This window comes from Vicugna pacos, chromosome 16, assembly GCF_048564905.1.
Source record: "Vicugna pacos chromosome 16, VicPac4, whole genome shotgun sequence".
Lineage (NCBI taxonomy): Eukaryota > Metazoa > Chordata > Mammalia > Artiodactyla > Camelidae > Vicugna > Vicugna pacos.
In genome coordinates this window covers 53372900-53389749 of record NC_133002.1, presented here as the reverse complement: position 1 = coordinate 53389749, position 16850 = coordinate 53372900, and the positions used below count along the sequence as shown (strand labels likewise).

Here is a 16850-nt window from a genome sequence, read left to right as displayed (position 1 = left end):
TTCCAATCCATAAACGTATTATGTGTTTGTGTCATCTTCAGTTTCTTTCATCAGTGTCTTATAGTTTTCCGACTATAGGTCTGTTACTCTCATAGGTAGGTTTATTCTTAGGTATTTTGTTCTTTTTTATGCAGTGGTAAGTGGAGTTTTTTCTTTAATTTCTCTTTCTGATAGTTTGTTTTTAGTGTATAGAAATGCAACATATATATGTATATTAATTTTGTATCTTGCAGCTTCATTGAATTCATTGATGAGCTCTAGTAGTTTTTTGGGGTTCTTTTGGGTATCTTTAGGATTTTCTATGTAGAGTATCATGCCATCTGCAAAGGCGACAGTTTTATTTCTTCCTGCCAATTTGGACTTCTTTTATTTCTTTTTCTTGTCTGATTTTTGCTGTGGCTAGCACTTTGAATACCATGTTGAATAAAAGTGATGAGAGTGGGCATCTTTGTCTTGTTTCTGAATTTAACAAGAAGGCTTTCAGCTTTTTGCTTGAGCATGATTTTAGCTGTGGATTTGTCATATATGACCTTAATTATGTTGAAGTATGTTCTCTCTATGCCTACTTCCTGGAGAGTTTTTAATCATAAATGGATATTGAATTTTACCACAAGCTTTTTCTGCATCTATTGATTTTATCATTTGGTTTTTATTCTTCAATTTGTTAATGTGGTGTATCACACTGACTGATTTGCAGATATAAAAAAATCCTTGCATCCCTGGGCTAAATCCCACTTGGTCATAGTGTATAATCCTTTTTAATGTATTGTTGGATTCACTTTGCTAATATTTTGTTGAGGATTTTTGCATCCATGTTCATCAGTAATATTGACCTGTTATTTTCTTTTTTTGTAGTATCTTTGTCTGGTTTGGTATCAAGGTAATGGTGGCCTCATAGAATGAATTTGGGAGTGTTCTCTCCTCATCAGTGTTCTGAATAGTTTGAAAAGGGTATGTTTAAGTTCTTTTTTGTTTGTCTGGGGAGGAGGTATTTAGGTTTATTTACTTATTAGTGTTATTTTTTTAATGGAGGTAGTGGGGATTGAACCCAGGACCTCATGCATGCTATGCATGTGCTCTGCCACTGAGCTATAACCTCCCTCCATCCCCCTTATAAGTTCTTCTTTATATGTTTGGTAGAAATCACTTGTGAAGCCATCTGGTCCTGGACATTTTTGTTTGTAGGGAGATTTTTTTGTTCCCTTAATCTACAGATTCTGTTTTGCTTCTAGTTATCAGTTTGTTTATGATCTTGACTCAGAGCTTGGCAGGTATACCTTTCTAGAAATTTGTCCATTTCTTCTAGGGTTTTCAGTTTGCTGGCATATAACTGTAGTAGTCTGTGATTTTTTTATATCTCTGTGGTATCAGTTGTTATTTCTCCTCTTTCATTTTTTATTTTGTTTTTTGGGTCCTCTCTTCTTGGTGAGACTAGCTCAAGGTTTATCAGTTTTGTTTATCTTTTAAAAAAAACCAAGCTCTTGGTTTTTCGTTGATCTTTTCTACTGATTTTTTGGTCTCTATTTTATTTATTTACTCTCTGAGTTTTATTATTTTCTTTCTTCTGCTGACTCTGAGCTTTGTTTGTTCTTTTTATAATTTTAGCTAGTAGATTCAGTTGTTGATTTGAGATTTTTCTTGTTTCTTGAGGAAGGTCTGTATCCCTATGAACTTCCCTCTTAGAACTGCTTTTGCTGCATTCCATATATTTTGTAAGATTTTGTTTGTCTTGAGGTATTTCTTGATTTCTTCTTTGATTTCATCATTGGCCCATTTGTTTTTTAGTAGTATGTTGTTTGGTCTCCAAATGTTTGTTCTTTTCCTGTTTTTCTTTCTGTAGTTGATTTCTAGTTTCATGCCCCTGTGGTTGGAAAAGATGCTTAGTATAATTTTTATCCTGTTAAATTTGCTTAGGCTTGTTCTGTGACAAATTAGGTGGTCTATCCTGGAGAATGTTCCATGTGCACTTGAAAATAATGCATATTCTGCTTTTTTTGGATGTAGTGTCTTGTTGAGTTCAATTAAGTCCAACTGGTCTGTTGTGCCATTTAGGATCTCTACTGCCTTAATGATTTTCTGTCTGGATGATCTGCCCATTGATGTCAGTGGGTATTAAAGTCTTCTGCTATTATTGTATTATTGCCAGTTTCTCTCTTTATGTCTGTTTGTGTTTGTTTTATGTATTTAGGTGCTCCTATATTAGGTATGTGTATGCTAATGAGTATAATACTCTCTTCTTCTGTTGATTGCTTTATCATTATATAATGCCCTTCTTTGTCTTTCTTTATGGCTTTTGTCTTAAAGTTTGTTTTGTCTGATATGAGTACTATTACTACTGCTTTCTTGTCATTTCCATTTACTTGAAATACCTTTTTCTATGCCTTGACTTTCAGGCTGTATGTGTCTTTAATGTGAAGTGAGTCTCCTGTAGGTGGCTTATTGCAAATTCTTGTTTCTTTATCTATCAGCCACTGGATGTCTTTTGATTGTAGCATTTAGTTCACTGACATTTAAAGTAATTATTCATAGGTATGAACCTATTGCCATTTTAAGCCTTATTTTCTAGTTGTTTTTGTGGTTCTTCTATGTTTGAGTTTCTTTCTTGTTTTGGGGGGGGTTTTTTTTTTGGTTTTTGTGAATCTTTTGTATGATTTTAATTTGTGGTTACCACGGGTTCATATATGTTAACCCATAACAGTATCTACTTGGTTTAAACTGATAGTCTTTCAAGTTCAGTCACATTCTGAAAGTTCTGCATTTTTATACTCCGCTCCGTCACATTTTGTGATTTTAATGTCCCAGTTTACATCTTTGTGTTCATCCGTTTATTGTTTATTATAAGCATAATCATTTTTATAATTTTTTTCTTCTTCAATCTATATATGGCTAATTTAAGTGATTTTCAGCCCTTACTATATATTTGCCTTTCCTGTTGTGATTTTCCCTTTCCCTTTTCTTGCTTTTTTCCACTTAGAGAAGACCTTTCAATATTTCTCTTAGGGTAGACTTAGTAGTGCTGAATTCTTTTAGTTTCTGCTTGTCTAATAAATTCTTTATCTCTCCTTCTATTCGAAATGATAACCTTACTGGTAGAGTACCTAGGTTACAGGCTTTTCCCTTTCAGGACTTTGAATATATCTTGCCACTCCCTTCTGGCCTGCAAAGTTTCTTCAGAGAAATCAACTGATAGCCTTATGGTTCCCTTGTAAATGTCTCTTTGTTTTTCTCTTGCTGCTTTTAGACTTCTCTCTTTATCTTTTAACTCTTACCATTTCAATTATGATATGTCTTGGTGTGGGTCTGTTAGGGTTCCTTTTGTTTGGGACCCTCTGTGCTTCCTGTACCTGGATATCTGTTTCCTTCTTCAGGTTGGGGAAGTTTTCAGTCATAATTTCTTCAAATACATTTTTAATTGCCTTCTCTCTCTCTTCTCCTTCTGGAACCCCTATTATGTGTAGGTTGGTAAATTTTATATTATCCGATAGATCTTGTATGTTGTTTCATTTTTTTCATTTGTTTTTCTGTCTGCTGTCTATGATTGTCTTATTTCCATTATCTTGTCTTCCAGATCATTTACTTGCTTTCTGTATCATTTAGATGGCTATTCACTACTTCTAGATTGTTTTTTTTAATCTCAGAAATTGAATTATCTATTTTTGATTGCTTCATCTTTATAGTTTCTAGTTCCTTGTTAACAGAGAACTTTGTTTCTATAGATAATCTTCCTTAATTCAGTTAACATGTTTATTACCGTTTTGAATTCAGGGTCTGAATTCAGACTACACACTGTAATCTGTGTGTGTCCAGTGTCTTTGGTGTTAGAGCTGGTTTTGATATGGACACCAGTCACATCTTTTTCAGGGTGTGCTGACCACTGTCACCTTTGTAGGGGGTGTGGTTGGTGTTGGAGGGTCTAAAGTCTGTTCAGGGTGTGAGCAGGACTTCCTCTTTGTTCTGTGGCTGTTGCCACCCTATCAGGGGTGGGATCTGCTCCCCAATTTTTGGAGTAGAAGCCCTGATGGTCAGGCTCAATCAGACTCTGTTCCTCATGAGTATGTTTCCTGCCCTAAAGAGAATGATTACAGAAACAAGTGAGACTCATACACTCAAATTGGACTGATGTGCTGCTTCTGTATGCATGTACAGCTTCACTGAAATGCAGCCCGAGGTTGTGTCCTTTCCCCTGTTGTGTTTGTCCCCATATCTAGTGCAAGGCAGTAGTTTGGGGTAGGTGGGGCCAGAGCATCCCCTAGGCTGGTGCTGGGAGTTGGGGTGTTGTGGTTGCAGGAGTTGAGGTGGCAGAGATATGGGCTGCCTCTATGGCATTCTTCCAGGACCTGTCTGTCCACATCCAGGACTAAGCTGTGGCATGGAGTGAGTGGGGCCAGAGTGCTTACTGGTATGGGAGATAAAAGCCAGTGTGCTCCTGTGGTGCCGCCCAAGGGAGTGCTGACAGTGGCTGCCACCACCCCACCCAGATCCCACCCCAGGCTTCTCCATGTAGGTAGACTGTTTTCCCAGGGTCCAGCTGGTACAGATCTCGTGCCAAGCTGTGATATGGAGTGATTTGGGCTGAGATTTTTACTCCGTTTGGATTAAGGAGTGTAGCAAGGTGAAAGCTGCAAGTGCAAAGCCCTCTCTGTCCTGATTGTGGGCAAGCCAGCACCCATATACTCTTCATGAGTAGATTCTAGGCTTTGCCAGCCTTTCGGTCTGTCCCACTGGTTCTCCCAACTGCTAAGGGGGCCTGTCTCCTCTGTGTAGGACCCTGGATGCCCAGTCTGCGGCTCAACCCGCTTGCTCCCTAGGGCGAGGAACCATCCATGCTAACCTTCTCTTCATTTCAGATCCCTATTAGGGGTAGAGGTCCTGACCTTATGCCTTTTTCTATCCTACTCAGCTATGTGGAAATCCTTCTTGCAGCTTTTGTTGTATAGGAGTTCTTTTTTCAGTTTCTAGTTAGATTTCCATGAGAATTATTCCACATGTGTATGCATTTTTGATGTATTTGTTGGGGGAGATGAGTTCAACATCCTCCTACTCTGTCATCTTGAACTCTCTCATTTTTTTCTTTATGAGTCTGGCTAAAGATTTATCAATTTTATTTATCTTTTCAAAGAACCAGGTCTTAGTTTCATTGGTCTTTTCTATTTTTTGTTTTGGTCTCTGTTTCATTTATTTCTACTCTGATCTTTATGATTTTTTCCTTCTATTAACTTTGGATTTCATTTGTTTTTCTTTTCCTAGTTCCTTTGGGTGTAAGGTTAGGTTGTTAGCTTGAGACTTCTCTTGTTTTCTTAGGTAAGCTTGTATCACTTGTAACAAAGTTCCCTTTTAGAACTGCTCTTTCTGTGTCCCATAGATTTCAGATTGTTGTGCTTTTAAAAAATTTTTTTATTGAAGTGTAGTTGATTTACAATTTGAGTTTCAGGTTTATAGCAAAATGATTCAGTTGTACATATGCATACCTTTTTTTCTTTTTTTGGATTCTTTTCCATTATGTTATTTCAAAAAATCGAATATAGTTCCCTGTGCTATAGAATAGGTCATTGTTGTTTGTCTATTTTATATGTAGTAATGTGTGTCTGTTAATCCCCTAATTTATCCCTCCTCACCCTTTCCACTTTGGTAACTATAGTTTGTTTTCTATGTCTGTGAGTCTGTTTTTGGTTTGTGAACAGAATTTGTATCATTTTTTTTTTAGATTCCACAAATAAGTGATATTACATGATATTTGTCTTTCTCTGTCTGACTTACTTCACTAAATATGATAATGTCTAGGTCCATCCATGTTGCTTCAAATGGCATAATTTCATTCTTTTTTATGGCTGAGTAACATTCCATTGTGTATGTATATAGATATATAGATATATACATCTCACATCTTTATCCAATCATCTATTGATGGACATTTAAGTTGTTTCCATGAGATCATTGTGCTTTTCTTTTCATTGTCTCCAGATATTATTTTATTTCCTTTTTGATTTCTTCAATGACCCTTCTTCATTGCTTGTTTAGTAGCATTTTGTTTAGCCTCTGCATGTTTGTGTTTTTTGCAGTTTTTTTCTGTTATAGTTGATTTCTAGTCTCATAACGTTGCGTTTGGAAAAGATGCTTGATATGATTTCCATTTTCTTAAATTTACCAAGGCTTGTTTTTTGACCAGGCATGTTCTCTGTTTTGGGGAATGTTCCATGTGCATTTGAAAATAAATATTCTGCTGCTTTGGGATGGAACTGGCTATGTGTATCTGTTAAGCCCATCTGTTTTAATGTGTCATTTAAGACCAGTGTTTCCTTTCTGATTTTATGCCTGGATGATCTGCATTGATGTGTAACATTACAGTCCCTGACTATTATTGTATTACCATTAATTCTCCCTTTTTGTCTGTTAATATTTACTTTATGTATTTAAGTGCTTCTATGTTGGGTGCATGGATATTTGCAATTGATATCTCTTCTTGTTTGATCCCTTTATCATCATGTAATGTCCTTCTTTGTCTCTAACTACAGTCTTTGTTTTAAAGTCTTTTTTGAGTAAGTAGTGCTACCCAAGCTTTCTTTTCATTTCCATTTGTATGGAATACCTTTTTCCAGTCCCTTACTTTCAGTCTGTGTGTGTCCTTAGAGCTGAAGTAAGTCTCTTGTAGGCAACATATATAGAGGTTGGTTTGAGTAAACTTCTCCATGTGAGAAGTATTTCATAAGGTTTTTTTCAATTTTATAGGAAAATTATCAAATGTTCAGTGATAGAAGGCATATATTGCTCACGGAGTTTGAGTCCCATGATGATACTAATTCTAACAATTTTTCTTTGCCTTTAGCCATTTCTTCAGAGCATCATTTTCCTTTTTGTTATAAGGTGTCTGGAAATGAAGTACGGAAAAGAAACAATGAGGAAAGATCCAGTTTTCAGGTTGGGTGAACATTAACATCTGAATATAATCCAAATATTTAATGTTTAAGTCAGGACATTGAACATTAGTTTATTTGAATGCATTTACTATCCAACTCTTAGCTAGGTTCATTAGGCAGTGTTATTCTGGGAAAAAAAAACCACAGAAAGAAAACAAAAAATCAGGATTAAATTGAATGCAGTTTCTAAGTCATGGATCTTAACTGATTTTAGGCAAGTTGAGTATTTATCTTGTGCGTCTGTATATGCAGTGGTTAAGCATCAAAGCTTGTTTTTCTCCAGCTTATTGTAAGTATAGGCTTCTGAGTAGAAAACAGAATGATGAAAAATGGTTTCGCAGGGAAATGTTTTGACAAGGCAAGTGAAGCCAATTATGGTGATCATTTATGATGTAATGTAATGATTATCTGAATGGCAACAGGCTAAGAAGACTGATAAGTCTATATTTGAGAGAACCTGGAGAGCTGGTAGACAGATGAGATAAAAGATTTTAAAGAGAAGAAGTAGTCAGAGTATTTCATCGGATGCGGCTACATGAGCAGATTATTACTATCAAGGGAATGGTGTAGGTAATAAATTAATCATCTGTATTCTTTTAAAGCAGAGAACAGTAGTAATTGAGGATACATTCTCTTGGTATTTGTACAGTTAGATTTCATTTTAATGTTATTTTATTTGCTCTGTAGAATCTCTCCAAGAAGAAAGGAAAGTCATCCAAATCCAGAAGAGCCAGAAGAAGAAGATGAAGATGTTCAAGCTGAAAGAAGAAAAACAGAAAATGCACTCGCTCCTTCAAACTTGGATGAGGTGAAAACAAGCGACCAAACCCCTGATGATTTCTGAAGCTGGGGTAGCCTGTCCTGTAGAGTGAATAAGCTTGGTTTTCAGGGTGGAAATTTGCTTTTGCTTCTGTAGAACTTCCATTTGTAGGTCATATTCAGATCATTCTCTTTTGAAGTATTTGTCCTATCATCACTCTTTTAAGTTTCTCTTCTTCCATTTTTTGTGGGTTTTATTCTTCATTCATCAGTGCAACTCGAGAACTCTTGATATTTTTAGCAACTTTAACAAAATCCCACATCTTTTTCAAGAGTTTCAATTTCATTTTGCAATATATTGAAATTGTAATGTCAAGATCTGTAAATAGCATATGAAAAAGAGCAAGTGAATTTACATTGTATGAAAATCAATAAGAAATGGACTAGAAATGGAATTAATGCAAAAGGCAAGGTTAGCATAACACAAAGGGGATATATTTGATTAGGAATTAGTTTTATAGGGAGTTGATAAAGAAGTCTTTGTTTATAAACATACATTTGAGTATTTTATTTAAAAAGGGGGGCTGAATTATTATTGACAAAAATGTGGTTCAGGTCATACCCTGGGAAATGAAAGGTAGAACATGAGCACACAAAATATCTGACATTTAACAGGAAAATCATGCTTTCTTGTATTTTCCAGAAACCAGTAATAATGGCAAGCTGTTTACACAAGAAATATAAAGAGAAAAAGAAAAGTTGCTTTTCAAAAAGAAAGAAGACAGTAGCCATTCGGAATGTTTCCTTCTGTGTTAACAAAGGTTTGGATAATGTTTCCTCTATTAGAATATTCCTTATTCTCTAGTTTTAGGACTGTGAAAGGAATAATTTTCCATTCTTTGAGTCTGCTCATATCTCTTAATAAATGTGTAATTATAAAAATATCTGATGTCATCAGAGAAACGTTTTTATTTTAAAATCCTGTCTCAAATCAAATGGTAGGAAAACCAATCTTGGATCAGGAAGATCAAATTCTTGTGTAAATCCAAAGTCTTTCCATTAATGCTGTAATATAGAAAATTATGAAGGTGATGTTTGAAAATGTTACTTTGTTTCAAAAAAAATGTGATTTTAGGTTAGTGTACCTTTAAAGTACAAATATTGATAGTGAGCATTTTTCCAGGTGAAGTCTTGGGATTGCTGGGACATAATGGAGCTGGGAAAAGTACTTCTATTAAAATGATAACTGGAGAGACAGAACCAACCGCAGGAGTGGTAAGTGCATGTGAGAGAGCCAAACTCATGGCCAGAGGAAATTCCTTTTAAATATCAGTAGCCTCTTTATATTATTTCTATCAGCAAATCAAATGATTTAAAAAAAAAAGAAAAAATAGACGAAAGAATTTATAAAATGTCTCTTGCATGCTGAAAAAGATTGTAATTTTAAAGGGCCACTTTTATCTCCTTTAGAAGTAGGAGGAGAATGAGGGTGAAACCAGATGTGGATCTGACATTCATTGTTCTGTGCAGGTGATTTTCCATGGCAGCAGTACATCTCTGAAGCAGCAAGATGACATCCTCAAGTTTTTGGGGTACTGTCCACAGGAGAATGCCTTGTGGCCAGATCTTACGGTGAAAGAACACCTGGAGTTATTCGCAGCAGTGAAAGGACTGGGCAAAGAGGATGCGGCTCTTCATATTTCAGGGTACAGAGAGAAGCTTCCTTCACACTGTAGCTGTAGGAGGGAGGAATATAGAACTTACTCATTAAATATGGAAAGAATAGTATAAACAATGTCTTTCAGTTTCATGCAAATAAAATGATTGAAAACCTGAATAAGCCAAATCATAAGCCAGTTAGTATTTGTGACAGTGTTCATGATGCTTAATATACTGTTTACAGATCAGCAGTGCTAGGGTTCTCTAACGTGTTTTAGGTGGGGACATGTTCCTCGTGCATAATCAGAGTTGTTTCCTTCAGGTTGGTGGATGCACTCAAGCTGCAGGAGCAGCTGAAGCTCCCCGTGAAGGCTTTACCCGAGGAAGTAAAGAGAAAGGTAGGGGTGGGGCTGGGTGCTCCTCTGGGCACCCCCAGGTCGGTTTCAGACGCAGTTCCTCTCCTTACAGCTGTGCTTCGCGCTGAGCCTCCTGGGAAACCCATCGGTGGTGCTTCTGGACGAGCCGTCCACGGGGATGGACCCCGAGGGGCAGCTGCAGATGTGGTAAGAAGTCGTATCAAGTGTCAGAGTCAATTGTATAAGTCTAGAGTGATTGCTCATTTATTTTTTACATTTGCCCCATTAACCTTTGAGTCTTATACCCTCTATTATTTAATTCAGTGAAGCTCAATGTGGTGCTCAAAAGTCCTCAAAGAAGGAAAAATAAACGTTTTAAGAATCAATTGGACTTTTGAATGTATTAGGTTGAATTTTCTTTCTCTTACTACTCTTCCTCCTGACTCTTTCTTCTATTTTATTTTTCAGTTATTGAAAATCCTACAGTGTGGTGTTTCTCTATACTTAAACTTTTTTAAACAAGCATTATTTTACTCACTCTTTCCTAATCTTCTACTTTTGATTCTGTGAAACCTATTGATGTGGTAATATAACTACATAGCATACAATTTTTCTTCTTTCTCTCTAGAGCAAAGATTTCTTTTTCTTGTAACCTAATCTAAGGTTTTCTGTTTAGGCTTCATACTCATTCTCATAAATCTATTTTCCCAAATTACTTTCTAAGTGCAAACAATCCCTTATTTTATCTTTAGGCAGGCAATTCGGGCCATTGTTAGAAACACGGAGAGAGGTGCCCTTCTGGCCACCCATTACATGGCAGAGGCCGAGGCCGTGTGTGACCGCGTGGCCATCCTGGTGTCTGGAAGGCTGAGGTGAGTGTCTATCGAGAGCCAGCACTTGACCCCCAAGTTCTTGAAGAGAGAGCTTCTGTTCATTCTGAACAGCTGATGCCTTTCAGCTCCCTGATCTATGATCGAACATCTTCCTCTGCCTCTGTACTTGTGGAAGAAATTAAGAAGATATGTATTTTTTCTTTCATTAGTTCTTTCTCGTCCCTGAACTAGGTGTATTGGCTCTATTCAACATCTGAAAAGCAAGTTTGGTAAAGATTATTTACTAGAAGTAAAAGTGAAGGAACCCACTCAGATGGAGCTTCTTCACACACACATTCTGAAGGTTTTTCCACAGGCTGCCCGGCAGGAAAGGTAAAGGACATTTTTGGCTTGAGTGACAGGTATAAGAACGTTCCAGCATACATCACTTAGTGTTGTTCATGTCTGGACAGGAAGAGAAAGCCTCAGCTGCTTGTTTATTACAAAACAAATTGTTTGGGGGTCACGAGGAAGTACAAAAGAAAGACAGCAATTGAAAAGTTATTTTCAGTGAGTCTTTCATACTGAGAAAATGTGGATAGATTGTGTGTATGTATGTAAATGGTGGAATGACTTAGAAGTTAGGAAAAAAAGTACAGACAAACTTAACCATTGATTTAATGATTTTTTTAAACAGACAGTGGAATTTCTATATGAATTTATAGCATTTTACCAAATATAAAATTACACCAAGAGCTCAAACAGACTCAGATGCTTCAGAAAGATGAACTCTTTCCTAAATAAATTCATTATAAATCATTTGATCCTCCCTATGGTTCTTTTAAAATTATATGAAGTCAGTTATGAGTTAAAAGCAAGGATAACCAAACCCATGTGAATAGCAGAATGAGGTTGAATTTAATTGGAAGATACATAAAGTTTTCTCATATACTTCTTCTACTCAGTAAATAGACAAGGTTCTTATGGTACTTGCGGTCTTTTTGAGGCAAGGATATTAAACAATTGAAGATCCAAATGAATGAAGAAGTGACATTAGGTAGGACTTTAAGACTGAGCAGGATTTGGCCAGTTGAAGAATGGGATGAGTCACTCTTGTGAGAAAACATCATGTGTAAAGAACTTAAGTCAAGAATAAACTCTATACATGCAAAGGATGGAAAGAAAGCTCACAGAGTTGATATAAAGATGCATCCAAGTGAAGATGCCATTATACAAAGATGTGGGCCTATGGCTCAGAAGAAAAGAGACGAGTCATTGAGAGGTATAGTCTGTCAGTAAACAAAGTGGAACATCTTAAACATATAGATACAAGGCCATTAGGCCATTAAGCTAGGAGAATGGATGAGGTCAAAAAGAGGGACGGAAAGGGGAGAGGGTCTAGGATGGACCCCACGAACCCTCAGTACTGAGAGTAGATTGAGGAAGAAAAGCCAGTGGGGGAAACTGCCATCACCACAGCAACAGCCATAACAACAAATACAAAATAGTGAAGCATGTCTGGAACAGCCCTGTCCAAGAGAGTTTCTGTGGTGAGGGAAATGTCCTGTATATGTGCTGTCCAGTATAGCAGCCAATACCTGCATGTAGCTACTGAGCACTTCAAATTTTGAATTTTACTTACTTTAGCTAATTTAAATTTAAATAGCCACGTGTACCTAGTAGCTAACATATAAAACAGAGCAGTTCTAGAAAGTTAAAAGGAAAATCATAAAAGTGTGATTGTCTCAGAAGCTGAGAGAGAGTGTCTTAAGGAGGATGTGTGCATTTTTATTTAATGCTTTTGAGTAGTCTAGAAAATAAGGACTGAAGAATGTTTATTGAATTGTGCAGATGGAGGTCCTGGATGAACTTATTTAGGGGCGGCTAGAGGTCAGGGAATAACTTTTTTTAAACAGGCGACAGTTCAACCAGTTTTAATTTTTATAAGAGAAGTTGAAAGTTAAATGCAGAGAAGAAAATTTGATAAAACACTTCCAGGGAGCATTGAAAGATTGGCTTTCAAGAGTAAGAAATATAACATAAAAGGTATCACAGGCTGATTGTGAAAGAGTATCGGAGCTATTTTTAAGAATTTATCTTTAAATTTATCAGAAAGAATTTATCTTGATCATTAAATTAGGAGCAACTAGATTTTTGTTGGTATCAAATTTTTCTGAATAAAGATAAATTACTTGGCTCATATTCATGCTTTATCAAATTACGCTACCTTTTTATTGAAGAAGACGTCAAAAAGTTCTTCGATTGTTTTAGTTACCACTTCCTTCTCAGTCTTACACTGAAACACAGTAAATCTCACTCTTCACTCACCCTAGGTTTTCCTCCGTGATGGCGTATAAATTGCCTGTGAAAGATGTTCGCCCTTTATCGCAGGCCTTTTCCAAATTAGAGGCAGGTAAGTTTAGATGCTCTTAGGACTTTATGTATTGTGTACGTTTTTTATAACTTCAAGCAGAAAAGTTATATAACTAGTCAAACCTTGGACAGTTTCCTAGAATAGGCTTAAGAATCCTGAAGGGAAGGAATCGGTGGCCTTAGGCTTGGGTTTGCTCCCCCTGATTCTCCCTCTGCTCACAAGGAAGCCCAGATAAATAAAATAAGTCAGAATGTTCTGTCCTGGTTCCAGTGCATATTACTGAAGGACAACTTTCTGCATGATATCCCAAAGAACAGCAAGTTGAGCTTCTAATATCTCCATATTCATCAAAGTCAGAGGCACGAGGAGCAAGAATATGGAGCCAATGATTGAATCTAACTGCGCCGACACTCTCTCTTACCCCACTGATCTGGTTGTTTATACTAGTGACATGACTACATTGGAAAATACACAGGGATGAAATGTGGCAAGTCAGGATTGGAGAGGGGTTTCTGAACTAGTTCCAGAGACACTGACCAGAGCTCACACTGGGTATTTATGAGGCTATGACGTGAAAGAAACATGGGATTCATTGAAAAGGAACCAGCATAGAGTATACTCGTCGCCATGGACTCATAAAGTAATACTCCACAGTTGATTTGGAGTCCAAAATATGCATATGCAAAGAATCAAAAGGCTAAATACTGAAACAGGACACAAGGAACCACTTAAAGAGGTTTACAGGTAATTTGTACATTAATGCATTGCTATTTTTTTTAAGTAATCACAGTTTTTTTACTTTTCCAACATGTGTTTTTCCACATTTTGCAGAAAATAGAATGTATTCAGGCAATTGCTCTGAAACAAATGTCAAAAAAGTAAGAATCATATAAAGCACATTGTTGCAGAATATTCTGTGCCCTCCGTGGAAACATGATATTTTGTTTGAAATGACTAGATTCTGTAGAAAATCCATTTTCTCCAGGGTCCCCAATGCAGAATCCCTCTAGGCGTTGTGCCATCCTTTCCAATATGTTTAGTAAAGAACTTTATGTGGAGAGAAGATGGTGGAGGAAAGACAGCCTCTTCAGCAAGTGATGTTAGGAAAGCTGGACAGCTGCGTGTAAACCATTGAAGTTAGAGCACTCCCTCACACCATACACAAAAATAAACTCAAAATGCCTTAAAGACTTAAACATAAGACACTACAAACCTCCTAGAAGAAAACACTGGCGAAACATCCTCTGACATGAATCTTAGCAATGTTCTCCTAGGCATTCTACCAAGGCAATAGAAATAAAAGCAAAAATAAACAAATGGAACCTAATTAAACTTACAAGCTTTTACACAGCAGAGGAAACTATGAAACAAAGGAAGCACAGCCTACAGAGAAAATGTTTGCAAATGATGGGACTGACAACGGCTTAATTTCCAGAATAAACAAACAGCTATACAACTCAATAACAAACAAAAAACCCTAGTCAAAAAAATGGAACAAGATTACACTGTATAGCACAGGGAAATATACACAAAATGTTATGATAACTCACAGAGAAAAAAATGTGACAATGAGTGTGTGTATGTCCATGAATGACTGAAAAATTGTGCTGAACACTGGAATTTGACACAACATTGTAAAGTGATTATAAATCAATAAAAAATGTTAAAAAATGGACAGAAAACTTAAACATTTCTCCAGTGAAGACATGCAAATGGTCAATAGGCACATGAAAAAATGCTCAGTATCGCTAACTTTAGAGTATCATCTCACACCAGTCAGAATGGCCATCATTCAAAAGTCCACAAACAATAAATGCTGGAGAGGGTGTGGAGAGAAGGGAGCCCTCCTACGCTGGGAGGAGGGAGTGTAGTTCGGTGCAGCCGTTGCTCTCTTTGGATTAGCCATATTGGCCCTCTTCTTTAATTTATCCTTCAAGGAAATGTAATTACTTGGCCTGTATAGTATCTCATGCATTTGAAGTTGCTGCTTATGTTGCATGCTTTGAAAATACTTTCGGTGAAAAATTTGTAAGCCACTGAAGTCAGTCCCTTTAAATGCAGTGAAACAGACCTTTGACGTGGAAGAATACAGTCTCTCTCAGGCTACCTTGGAACAGGTGAGTTTTCTTCAAACCCGTTAGCGTCGTCTGGGTAGCCTTTGTGTGAGCTCTGTGTGCATCTGTCTTTCAGAAGTACCCTGACATTTTCATTTCCTTATTTATTTCCTCCTACTTAGGTGTTCTTAGAACTCTCCAAAGAGCAGGAGCTGGGAAATTTTGATGATGAAGTTGATACAACAGTTAGATGGAAACTCCTCCCGAAGGAAGAGCCTTAAAGCCCTGAACCTCCTAACACTAGATTTTAGGTCTTACTACATTATTAGTTTCCATAATTCTAGAAGACTCTTTCATATTACTGCAGTTAATGAAACAAAACATTCAGTAGTTTAAGCATTCAATAATGATTTAAGGTTTTAAATGTTTTTTAAAATTTTAGAATGGAGGGAAGAGGCAAGGATAGGGAAAGGTAGCAGACAAAATTAACGTAACCAGACATACAGGAATCATTAATATAGGCCTATTTTGTGCTTAATATTAATTCAGAAATCACAGAATGTTAGACTAGTATTTTGTTGCTATCAATAAGGCTGACCTCTGAGCTCATTTTACAAATAAAACATTGTATGCTTTTTAAAACCTAAACTTTAAATATATCAGCTTTTTAAATCATTTTTACATAAATCATTTTTAAATCATTACTAAGTACCAACAATGTGACATGAACTGTCAGAAGATCTAGTAAGTTGATAGATGAAATTATGTGGTATAACATTTAGATATAATTATATATTCTGATTATAAAATAAACATATGCTCATTTTACGGTATAAAAATTATGTGGATGAAGGTAACAGTAATCACCACAGTAAAACACCACAGTAAATATTTGGGCCTACCTGTATGTAACGTGCTTTTAAAGAGTACTTTTCCGAAGTTAATACCCCAGTGAGCATAGGAATTTTTTATATTTTTTCACTTAACATTTCATGAACATTTCTCATGTCATTATAAACCTTTTGTGTTCTGTAATGGCTCCGTCACATTCCTTTGATGTGCTATCATGGGTTTTATTTAACCTTTTACTGTTATCTGACATTTTGGTTACATGCACATATATCTCTTATAAATAAAGCTGCAGTGGACTTCTCTTAAGTCTTCTTTGTTATAGTCTTAGGGCAAGTAGCTCACATATCAACTATTGGCCGTTTGCTGTATGAGATTTTGGTAACTTTGTTGTCTGATCCATAGAAAAATTCAGTGTCCATCATAAGCTTCTGAAACTCCCCCGAGAACTTTTAATCTCAGACTCATTCCTGACCCGGACTTCGCTTATTTGCTGAACTTATTATCTGCTCTGCGGTCAGTTCCTTTATCTCTGCCTTGGCATTGATTTAAGGTAAAGCTTGGCTCCTTACCTTGATTCTTACAAACAACTATTTCCACAGGTAATTTGTAAAAGAAGCAAGTCCTCCTAACTTGTAGGAATGCTTAAAATGTGAATAAAAATTGGACATATATTTCAAGCTGAATATTGTTTCATATACATTACACATTTTCTCACGAATAGAGTATGCCCTTGAAGATACAAAGAACTAAGACATCCTTAGTAGCCCTTGAAATACTGGACAAAGTTATATATAAGAACGTCAATGAACAGAAACAAAAATAAAACATCTAGCATTTGCAATTAACTCCACATTAATACAAATCAATTGATGTAGGTGGGGGCAGAGGTGGCATGGGAGAATATTAGGGGGCGAGTTTGCTTCATATTTGTGATGGATTATCACAATTGGTCAAAAAGAAGAGCTCAGCAGAAAGTAATACCTTCTACTTTCTGCAGATGTTCTCATTCCTGTCAAACAGAGATTGGCCGTGACCAAAAAATATGCAGCAAGGTTCTGTGATTTTTTTCT

General features: G+C 36.4%; 1 protein-coding gene across 1 annotated transcript in view; it reads left to right on the top strand.

Annotated features, from left to right (window-relative positions):
• Nucleotides 1–16457, top strand: part of ABCA10 (ATP binding cassette subfamily A member 10) — a 66689-nt gene extending 50232 nt beyond the window's left edge. The window contains exons 29-40 of the mRNA XM_072939488.1: nt 6824–6915; nt 7602–7722; nt 8377–8494; nt 8857–8948; nt 9204–9379; nt 9655–9730; nt 9801–9895; nt 10441–10560; nt 10753–10893; nt 12834–12913; nt 14936–14991; nt 15111–16457. Coding sequence (XP_072795589.1) covers nt 6824–6915; nt 7602–7722; nt 8377–8494; nt 8857–8948; nt 9204–9379; nt 9655–9730; nt 9801–9895; nt 10441–10560; nt 10753–10893; nt 12834–12913; nt 14936–14991; nt 15111–15209 — 1266 coding nt within the window. The 3' untranslated portion in view covers nt 15210–16457. The remainder of the gene's footprint in view (nt 1–6823; nt 6916–7601; nt 7723–8376; nt 8495–8856; nt 8949–9203; nt 9380–9654; nt 9731–9800; nt 9896–10440; nt 10561–10752; nt 10894–12833; nt 12914–14935; nt 14992–15110) is intronic.
• Nucleotides 16458–16850: the final 393 nt, after the last annotated feature.